Source organism: Geotrypetes seraphini, chromosome 6 (genome assembly GCF_902459505.1).
Source record: "Geotrypetes seraphini chromosome 6, aGeoSer1.1, whole genome shotgun sequence".
NCBI lineage: Eukaryota > Metazoa > Chordata > Amphibia > Gymnophiona > Dermophiidae > Geotrypetes > Geotrypetes seraphini.
Window position 1 is genome coordinate 10,078,806 of NC_047089.1, and position 11,316 is coordinate 10,090,121.

At 43.0% G+C, this 11,316-nt stretch overlaps 1 protein-coding gene across 1 annotated transcript in view; it reads left to right on the top strand.

The window, feature by feature from the left end:
* P4HA3 (prolyl 4-hydroxylase subunit alpha 3) overlaps window positions 1–10,938 on the top strand; it is an 88,419-nt gene extending 77,481 nt beyond the window's left edge. Inside the window, exons 12-13 of the mRNA XM_033947531.1 lie at window positions 4,635–4,731; window positions 9,709–10,938. Of these exons, the coding sequence (XP_033803422.1) occupies window positions 4,635–4,731; window positions 9,709–9,779 (168 nt within the window). The 3' untranslated portion in view covers window positions 9,780–10,938. The remainder of the gene's footprint in view (window positions 1–4,634; window positions 4,732–9,708) is intronic.
* The last annotated feature ends 378 nt before the right edge of the window (window positions 10,939–11,316 follow it).

The following is an 11,316-nucleotide window of genomic DNA, read 5'->3' on the forward strand; positions in this document are numbered from 1 at the left end:
ATCATCGAGTGTCCTCCAGTTTTTGTAATTTTTCACAGAGTAAAAAATCAACCCAGTTGTACCCGTTCTACACCACTCGGGATTTTGTAGACTTCAATCCTATCTCCCCCTCAGCCGACTCTTCTATGCTGAAGAGCCCTAACCGTTTTAGTCTTTCCTCATACAAGAGGAGTTCCATCCCCTTTATCATCTTGGTCGCTCTTCTTTGAACCTTTTCTAGTTTCTCTATATTTTCCTTGAGAATAGGTGACCAGAACTGAATGCAATACTCAAGGTGAGGTCACACCATGGAGCGCTACAGAGGTATAAGATTTTTAGACTTTTTAACCATCTTGTTTTTTTATTTTTATTTTTGTTTTTTTTTTATTCTTTATTTATCATTTTAAAAATTTTAACAAAATCAAAACATTTTGTACAGAAAGATTGTCAGGTCGAACACAAAATAATAAGTAAATCATTAACATAATATGGACAAAATTCTAATCGGACAATCTCAAGTCCTCAATAATTATATGATCCAAGATATATATAAGAGTGAACTTTTAAGGAAATCAATTTTAAATTCTATATAAAAGAATAGTATCATGTGTCTGACTTAAGGAATTATTCTAATACCAAGTCCAATTAGTTGTTATTACAGTTACATAGTTGTTATTGTGGTAGTTGTTGTTATACCCTCTTTTTCCAGACGTTTCAGTATCAGAAAAGCAGTAAGTTGAGATGGCTCAAAAAACACATACTTATTATCTCGATATCTTACTATACATTTACATGGGAAACGTAAAAAGAAAATGCCACCCAGCTGTGTAACTCCTGCTTTCAACAAAAGAAACTGACGTCTACGATTCTGAGTTTCTCTACTAACATCTGGAAACATTTGAATTTTCAAACCCAGAAACTCCTTGCTCTTGTTCCTAAAGAACATTTTCACCATGGAGCGCTACAGAGGTATAAGATTTTTAGACTTTTTAACCATCTTGTTTTTAATGATTCCTAACATCTTGTTTGTTTTTTTGGCCACCACTCACATTGGGCAGAAGGTTTCAGCCTATCTCGATTCATTTTTTGGTCATATCCTAACTTGACTACTGTAATGTGTTACACAATAGCATCTATCAGAGAGAATTACAGTACCCCAAACTTATCCAAAACATGGCCATAAAACTAATTATAGGATCACACAAATACATCTACGTTACTTTCCTGCTTAGAGCTGCCCATTGGTTACCTATAATACACTCAATCAAAAAATTGGGAGTGCAATCTTTAAACTATTCAATCTTCGCAAATACAACCCAGATTTCTTAATATAGAGAATTGATTTATCAATAAATAAAACAATAAAATTTTAAAAATCCAGCAGCCCGGACTTCATAACATCATAGCACCCTTCCTACCTCCCGTGCATCCACATCACAATTTCAAAACAGGTTAAGTGAAAGGGTGTTATTGGCGAATATTTGCAAAGATGGTAGCACGTAAGCAAAATGAAAAGATTTTGACTTATCTTTCACCGGCTGGATTTTACTCTGTCTGCTGCTTGCAATAACGTCTCTTATGAGCTCCCAGTGCCATGTGATATTCAAAACAAGTTCTTTAAACTCAAAAACCCAAAAAATGTCCATACAAAAATATCAAACGATAAATTAAAATAGACCATTTTACTTAAGACCTTTGAACTAATACATATGAGATCACTTATTGATATAACCATCACTCATTTATTTGTTTTACTTCTTTGCACTATCATTGATATCTCTATCTGATGTATCTTAGGAATCAATATGACCCTCTCCACGTTTATAATATTGGATTTTACTAAGCTTTTATATTCTCTATGGCTTTATATAATCGCCTGCATTATGGCATTATACTTTTTTCATGGCCCTGCCACTCTATCTTGCAATGTACTCTGGCCAGAAGATAGTATTAATATTAGATTTATTATTATTATATGTTGATTCTATGTTTAATACCGATATAATATCTTATTGTGATATGATGTACCGGAAAGGAGCTGTCACTTGTTTTTTCTTGTTGGGCTTTCTCGGAAGCCTCTTGTTGTCTTTTTTATATCTATAAAATCAATAAAAATATTTTGAACAACAACAACAAAAAAAGATAAATTAAAATCGATACAACAGTTCACTGATGTTTTGCGGATTTTAATTTATCGTTTGATATTTTTGTATGGACATTTTTTGGGTTTTTGAGTTTAAAGAACTTGTTTTGAATATCACATGGCACTGGGAGCTCATAAGAGACGTTATTGCAAACAGCAGACAGTGTAAAATCCAGCCGGTGAAAGATAAGTCAAAATCTTTTCATTTTGCTTACGTGCTACCATCTTTGCAAATATTCGCCAATAACACCCTTTCACTTAACCTGTTGGGAAATTGTGATGTGGATGCAAGGGAGGTAGGAAGGGTGCTATGATGTTATCAAGTCCGGGCTGCTGGAGTCTGCACATTTTTTTAATTTTATTGTTTTATTTATTGATAAATCAATTCTCTAAATTAAAATACATCATTACTTATAAAATTTTCCTCCTTGTCTTCAAAATCCATAAATCACTTGTTCCCCTATGCTTAGATCGCCTACTTACCGTATTTTCACGCATATAACACGCGCGTTATACACGGTTTTTACAAAAAGTGCATAACCTTGCGCGTTATACACGTGAGCGCGTTTTACAAATTTTTTTTTACATAGTTCCCCCCCGACGTCCGATTCACCCCCCCCCCGCAGGACCGCTCGCACCCCCACCCCGAAGGACCGCTCGCACGCACTCCCACCCGCACCCGCATCCCCACCCTGAAGGACCACTCGCACCCCCACAGCCTCCCGACCCCCCCCCCCAGCTCATCATATAGAAGCTCCTACCGGTGTCCTGCTGCTTCCTCTTGGCGGTCCCGGCCCTTCTGTGAGCCCTGCGTCTGCGCTGCTTTGTCTTCCGGCGGTCCCGCGGGGGGGGTGAATCGGATGTCGGGGGGGGCATCAGGCTTTCAGGGTGGGGACAGGACTTCAAGGGAGAGAGGAGAGTCGGGGCGGGGGAAAGGAGAGTCGGGGTGGCCAGAGGAGAGTCGGGGCAGGCGAAAGGAGAGTCGGGGCAGCATGCGCGGTATACGGGTGTGCGCGGTATATAAAATCTTTTATACATATATGTCGGTTTCCCGCGCGCTACACCCGTGTGCGCGTTTTACACAGGTGCGCGTTATCTACGTGAAAATACGGTACTTCTTACACACGCTCTCATATGCTCTGCTCGTCCCAACAGAACCTTCTAGTCATACCACATTTGCGTCTAATTACCTACGATACGACATGTCATACTATATTCTCGGTCTCAGGCCTGACATCTTTGGAATGCCCTTCCTTCCTATCTAAAAACAAACACGATTCTTGATAAATTTAAAGAGTCCTTAAAAACATTCCTTTTTATTGGCGCAATTAGTTGTCTTCCAGGCCTTGGAACAACCTGTGCAGTCTGCCTCCTCCTTGCTTTCCTATCTATAATTGCAGTTCCATCTTCACCCTCATTCCCATTTCTTCTAGTATAATTCACTTTCATTCCCCCCTTTTAAGATTATTATTGTAAACCGTCCATTTTCCTATGCGTGGTATATCAAGTCTTGAATACAAGGGGGGGGGGGGAGTGCTGAAAAGTTCTCAGCCCAGCCAAGAAGAGAATGACGCGGATACGGTTCAATCCGTGATCGGAAACAATGTCAAACAGAGAATTTTGTTTCTGCAGATTGGCACTTGACGAAATAAAAGAACGCTCTTTTCAGCTCCAGTGGCAAAATAACGCTCAGAGTTTAGGAAGTTGCACCTCCTCGTAAGCCTGATTTTAGACCCTCATAGCAAACTAATACTTAACCTGCAGTAATGCATAACAAGTATTTTTAGTGGTGACCTAGAAAGTTTCTGCAGTAATTGTATGAGGCATTTCTGAAAATTAGATGAAGGCTGCTGTGTTAGCCTATATTAAACTTCAGGGTGAACCCTCCCCCCCCTCCTGACCCCTAAAATGAAATTCTAAACGTGTTTAAACCTGTTGTGGTTTAGTAAAATAGGTCATGTTAGCATCAAAACCTGGTATCTGAATTTGTAAGCGGTTCCTGCCAATTCTTTTAAAAACATCCAGAAGGAAAGATTCCCCCGCCTGTCATTCTTTTTTTTTTTTTTTTTAATCTTTATTCATTTTTCAAAATTAATACAAAGTGCCAGGAATTATACATACATTAAAAAACAAAATAACCACTTAAATTCAATCAATAACAATGCAGAAGAAAAATATCCCTCCCCTCCCATCCAATACATTTAATCAAAGAATAAACCAACAAGATATTCCCCCCCCACACACTATCCTGAATGTGTATAGAAATAAACAAAAATTAAAAACAAAAGATACCTATAATGAAGTTACAAAGGATGTCAGCGGGCCCCAAACCAGTTTGAATAAATTGCTATGCCCCAACATATCAGCATTCATCTTCTCATATCTGTAGCATAGACATAAACCAGAAACACGGCAGCAGGACATAGCGGCCAGTCAAGCACTCCGATCAGCGGGACGGAGATGACGGTGTATGTCATGGGTAATGCTGGTGTTTCCTATATATTGTCTTTAGAATGCGGCACTTTTCTGGTGGAATTTGCACAGAAACGGAGAAGGCAATGAGGAAACGCTGCACGCTGGCTGCCCTGTGCTCATCGGGGACAAGTGGGGTAAGATTTCAGGACATTCGGATTCCTACCCTAGACAGAATAAGTAGAAACAGACCATAAGAGCAGAGTCAGAAGCATATGGACTATCCAATCCACTAAGCTCTACAGTCCTTGCTCTCCCTCTATGCTTGTCCCATGCTTTCTTTGTCTCCATCGTCTCTACTCGGAGGCTGTTTCGCCACCAGCTTCTCTGTGAAGGAAGGTTTCCTTAGATTAGTGGTTCCCAACCCTGTCCTGGAGGACCAGTTCAGGCTAGCCCTAATGAATATGCATGGAGCAGATTTGCATGCTTGTCACTTCCATGACATGCAAATCTCTCTCATGCAAATTCGTTAGGGCTAGCCTGAAAACCCAATTGGCCTGCTGGTCCTCCAGGACAGGGTTGGGAACCAGTGCCTCAGATTACTTCTGAATCTTTCCTTTTGCCCTCATTCCGAAATTTCCTTTCCAGAGAGAGGCCCAGCTCCTGTGTATTTATATCTTGGAGTTATTTCTTTCCTTTCTCATCTTTCCTCCGGGCAACACATCTTAAGATCTTTGAGTCTCTTCTCATACAGGGGGGGGGGGGGCAGTCCGCCCCGGGTGCCATCTTGCTTGGGGCACCTGCACCCCTGCTCTCTGCCCCCTTCCCACTCCTCCCACCCGAGGCGCCCCTTCCCTTCCCCCCCTACCTTTTTCACTTCGGAGCACGCAGCAACCAACTTACCGGGGCCCGCGCTTAGGAAGTTACGTCGGAGAGAGCACTAAAGCCAACGCAGTCCGTAAGTTGGTGGCTGCTCACGACGAAGTTAAAAAGCTACGGGGAAGGAGCGTACGCATGTGATAGGGGGGGCGGGGAAGAGGGTGGGGGAGGGGCACCATCACTCCGGGTGCCGCTTACTCTCGCTACACCACCGTTGATTAAGACCGTGTTGATCACTTTCATAGCTGCCTTCTGGATCTACAGTGTTCCCCTGCGAATTTGCGGTTCGCGAATCACGGACTCACTCATTCGCGGTCTGCTCCGACCACCTCTTCCTGTAGTAAAGTCAGGCTACACCAATCAGGAGCTGTCTGTCAACGCAGCTCCTGATTGGTGTAGCCCGACTTTACTACAGGAAGAGGTGGTTGGAGCAAGCCGCGAGTGATTTTCTTCACCCGCCGGCGCTCCAGCTGCCCTCTCCTGCCTCCCCTGCCTTTTGACAGTTAAAAAACCGCATTTGTGGTTTTTCAAAATTTGCGGGGGTTCCTAAAATGGAACCCCCCTGAATTTCAGGGGAGTACTGTATTCCATTCTCTTCATGTCCTCATGAAGGCGTGATCTCAAGAAGTGCACCCAACATTCCAAATGAGGTCTCTACAGTGGCATTATCTCCTTGTTTTTCCCCGTTGGCCATGCCTCACCTAAGCACCCTTCTGGCTTTTGCTGTCATCGTATCTACCTGTTTTACCAACGTGAAACAATTATACTCATATCATCATCTCCAGATTCTACATGGCTGCCATTGTACAGCTGGAGCCGCCAGAGCAGAGTAAGGGGTTCACTCCTGCCCCAATAATCCACATCATTGGGGGGACCTACTGGGACATGGAGGGGCTTATGTTAGGAGGAGGGGTCTGAGTGGGTGATCGTAACTTGTTGGGGTTTGGGAGGGAAGGGAGAGGAGTGAGAGATGAGACCACTGCCTGAAGTCAGGCGGGTACTGGCCAATATTTATTGCCAGCACTAAGCAACTGACTTTAGGACAGCCTGTGCAGTCCTCTGTGGTTACTTAGCTATTAGGCACCAGCCTTACATATAGCTGGCACCCATGTAACTGCCGGATCCTCCCCAGCTCTGTCCTCAAAATGCCCCTCTCTGCCCCCGATTTGAGATGAACAATGGGCCAATATTCAGTGGCTCGATGTAGGAACAACACAGATGCAGACTTAAGGGACAGCGTGAAGCATGGGCAATAAATATTATTAGAGCACTCTGGAATTGTTTATACCCCTCCCCGACTGGACAGAACCAAGTCTTAAGCTCCTGAATTCACTGCCAAAACACAAATCCCAGAATTTATTAACAAGCCAATATAGCCACTTAAGTGAAAAGTGCAACTTGGAATGTCAGTTTTATGAGCGTAAAAAAAAGAAGACTTAATTAAAAGTCACTGGTCAAAGATAACAGTGAGTCAGAACGAACATACAATATATACCCAGGGGAGCCAACTTTTCAAATTTATTGGGGGTGCTAAACCAAATGAAGGAGTTTGTTCAATATTGAGGGTTCTCAAGCACCCACAGCACTGGCTCCTATGTATGTGCCCTAGATCCAAAGTGGACCTCCTGCCTACTCCCCATGAGTCCTATAGAGCTTGTATTTATATCCCATAGAAGAAAGTCTCTACTTTCCCTGAGGTTGGTCAACAGCTGTTGGACCTAGCAAGGGAGGCTGGAGGTGTCCAAAGGATGAAGAAAGATGAGCAGAGATATTTTACAACTTCAGACTATACAAAACACCGCCCTCAAATTGATCTACTCCCTGAGAAAATATGATCATATTACAACTGCCTTCCTAGACTCTCACTGGCTACCTAGGCAAGCACGAATTCAATTCAAATTCTACTGTCTATTATTCAAAGCATTAAACGGCTCCGCCCCCTCCTACCTAAACAACCGCTTAAACCAGATCCTCACCTCAAGACAAAGAAGAACTCCGAACCCTTTTGCCTTCCCTCCACTCAAGGGCACTCAGCGCAAGAAGATGTTTGACAACCTTCTGGCGACGCAAGCAGCAAAACTCAACCGTTCTATCTCCAACCTGCTGATGGCAACGGGCGACCTCAAAACATTCCGAAAAGAAATCAAAACCCTGCTTTTCAAAAAAATTCATCCAAATATCTTCCCCCTCCTCCCAGATAAATTCTCCTCCAAAACCTCCACTTAGAAAATCTCTTCCTCCCCAAAACACCCACCAAGTAAACAGATCCCTGAAATGTACAGTCAATTTACTATCCAATCTGTAAGTTCCTCTGGAATTTATCCAGTTATCTATCCTCTTTGGTAACCAAAAAAAAACCACGTTGTATGATATCTTCACTGGAAATGTCCAGTCAGCTCTTTTGTAATCCGCCTTGAACTGCAAGATATAGGCGGAATAGAAATCCCTAATGTAATGTAATGTAATGAAGCCACACAAGGCAATTGGATTATCAGATCACCTGGTCCTCAGGAAGGCCACTGACCCTGAAGATAAGAGAAATAGCCCATTCTGCTCTGGACATTTATTTATTTATTTATTTTTCAGTTTCAAAATTTTATTGAGAAAAATCCAACATGAAAACTAGGCATTCCCAAGAACCCCAATTCCACTCACCCACGCCTACAGTCTTGCAGCAAAACCACACAAAGATGTTATTCTGAGTGAAACAATACAAGTTACCCCTGTTGGGTCCTCCATGCCGTATAAACATCCCAGATCTTACTATAAGCCGGCATGTCTGATTGCAGTCAATTTGGACATTAATTGGAGATTGTCCAATTTAGCGTAAAACGAGAGTCCGGAGCAGTTGGGTCGCTTCCGTTTCGCGGCCACCCCCAAACATCCAGCTGTGAAAATAAAAGCCACCAAACGCTGCTCAGCCCTGGTATAACCCGGGACAGGAACATTCAATAGGCAACAAGCTGGAATCGAAGGGCAATGTTTCTGTAGCACTCACACCACCACCTGCCCCACATGACACTTAGTAGCGCTGATTCACAGGGCATGTCCACCACATGTGGAAGAAGCCCCCCCTGTTCAGAAAAGGTGCTGGCGAACCGGTGAAGCCTGACAGGTGTGAGATACCAGTGGTAGTACCCATTATACCCATTTTCTATGGCTGTGTACAATACAGATAGTTGAACTGCTCTGGACATCCCTCTTGAATGTTTTCTGCAAATACTAGGCCAACTTGACCGGGAGTCTGTTCCAAAGCAATAAGAACATTTTGCCACAATTGTTCACCATTGTTAGAGGGACACAGGGCTTTCCTGCTGACGTTGCAGTCCTTGGCAATTGGTAACAAAATTCATGCGATATTAAAGCATCTTTTGAATTATGATTGTGAGTGGTATATCAACAAGCTATATAGGGAGTACAATCTTCTCCAAACCCTCATCCCATACAGTCCTTCCCATATACCAGTACCTCCAACACAATTCTCTCCTCTCCATGTTGAGATTATTCTTCACATGACTTTTTGAGATCCCTTGTGCTTTTGTTTCCTGAATTAGTATATTGCAAACAAATGTTTAATATATTTATGATCATAAGAATTGTCATACTGGATCAGAATGAAGTTCCATGAAGTCCAGTATCCTGTTTCCAACAGTGGCCAACCCAGGTCCCAAGATCCTGGCAGAAACCCAAAGAGTAGCAACATTCCAGAGCTGAGACTGTGATGTCATAATGCCTCATTCCACCAATGCCTAAGAGCCAACCTCAGCAGTGATGTCACAATGGCTTGATTGTCCTAGACTTGGCACACATAAGAGCATAAAAATAGCCATACTGGATCAGATCAATGGTCCATCAAGCCCATTATCCAGTGGCCAACCCAGGTCCCAAGTTAGATCCCAAGTAGTAAAACAGATTTTATGCTGTTTAACCTAGGAATAAGCAGTGAGTTTTCCCAAACCATCTCAATAATGGTCTATGGACTTCTCTTTTAGGAAATTATTAAAACTTTTTTTTAAACCCTGCTAACCATAATTCGAGATACTTGTGCTGTGTTGCCCAAGATCTATTACATTAACTATTAAACCCCACCTAACACAATTTAGTAAATAGGGCTCTTTAGCTTATCTCAATTCCCAGGCACAATCTCCACTGTAGCCTTAGAGGCATTCCCCTATTTTTCAGTCCAGAATTTGGAGATGATGTGTAAAGATGCGATAGAGGTGGCCACAGAATCCTGTCGTGGCCATACTGAACTGCAATGAAAAATACGCCTCAGCCTATCTTTTTTCTTACAGTGGCCAACAAGTGGATCCATGAACATGGTCAGGAGTTCAGACGGCAGTGCGGCTCCAGCCCTGAAGACTAATGGATTGCATTAAGTGGACACAGGGAAAGCTGGCGGTGATAAGAGGAGATGCAAAGCGGTTGTATCTGGTACAGTGGGTCCACTTAGCAACTTAGGCAGGAAGATATAGCCAGACAGAGCCCCCCTCCTTCCCCAGTGCTCCCATCAAGGAAGGACCAAAGAGAAGTACGAGCAAGAAAGAGTGGTGTGGGTGGGCTGGGGGCCGACCTAGACTTAGTTGTCCTGCAGAGATAATCGGAGGTTATACTAGGTATCCTGGATGAAACTTAAAGGTTGTGAGTTAAATGATGTAAAAGCAGGTATAAATGCCAAAATGACCAAAAAAACACTGCAGAGACAAAGTAAAGACCCTCCCCCACTGTTCACTGATCCCCTCATCCCTCCCCCAAAGATCAGAATAAAAAAAGCACATACCTGTCTCCAGAACATCAGCACCTGGTTTAGGAAAGCCTAGTAGAGCTGCACAGAGGTGTCTTAAATAGCCTGGAGGTGGGCTATGAGCCCACCAAACCTTCCTGACCCTACTCTACTGCCATATAGGTGCCACCTGCAGCCATAAGGGCTACTGGGGTTGTAGACAGGTGGGTATAGTAGGTTTTTTTTTTGGGGGGAGGGGGTTCACCATAACTTTTAAGGGAGTTCTGGTGAGATGTTTTTCTGGCACTCTTTTTGTGAAGTTCACAGCAGTGCCCTGTCAGGTGCCCCACTGCTCTGTTGCCATGTCTGGGTGGCCAGCCTATTACAAGATTGGTCCCTCCTATGCCTAAATGGGCTTGTTCTGGGTGTTAGGGACTTGGACAAAATTTTGGTCAAAAATGTGATATAAACATAGACGTACTGGTGGTCTGAATGATCGAATGCCTGGACATCCAGAGAGATGATTTTTGAAAAAAAAAAAAAATTCTAGACGTATTTTTCGAGATTAGGCATTTTCCTGCTGCTGACTTTGGGCTTCCAGTGCCATATGATCAAATCGGAGTTAGACGTATGTTTTGATTATGCCCCTCCACGTATGTAAAAATCTTTTGTAGACGGTTTATATAAGTAGTAAATAAATATATTACATAGTAGATGACGGCAGATAAAGACCATGCAGTCTGTTCAACCTGATTCAATCTAAAAAAAAAAAATTTATTTTTCTTCTTAGCTATTTCTGGGCAAGAATCCAAAGCTCTGCCCGGTACTGTTCTTAGGTTCCAACTACTGAAGTCTGTCAAAGCTCACTCCAGCCCATCTACACCCTCCCAGCCATTGAAGCCCTCCCCAATCAAACGGCCATATACAGACACAGACCGTGCAAGTTTGCCCAGTACTGGCCTTAGTTCTTCAATTTTTACTATTCTGTTCTGATTCTAGATCCTCTGTGTTCATCCCACCATCCCTGTCTCTACTCAATAAACATTTCGTATATCTCACCTGCAAGCTTATCAAAGCAGTGGTACAGTGGGAAGGGTGGGGTGGGGGGTTATATCCTTGGAGGGCTCACAATCTGAATTTGTACCTGAAGCAATGAAGGGTTGTGACTAACTCAAGATCA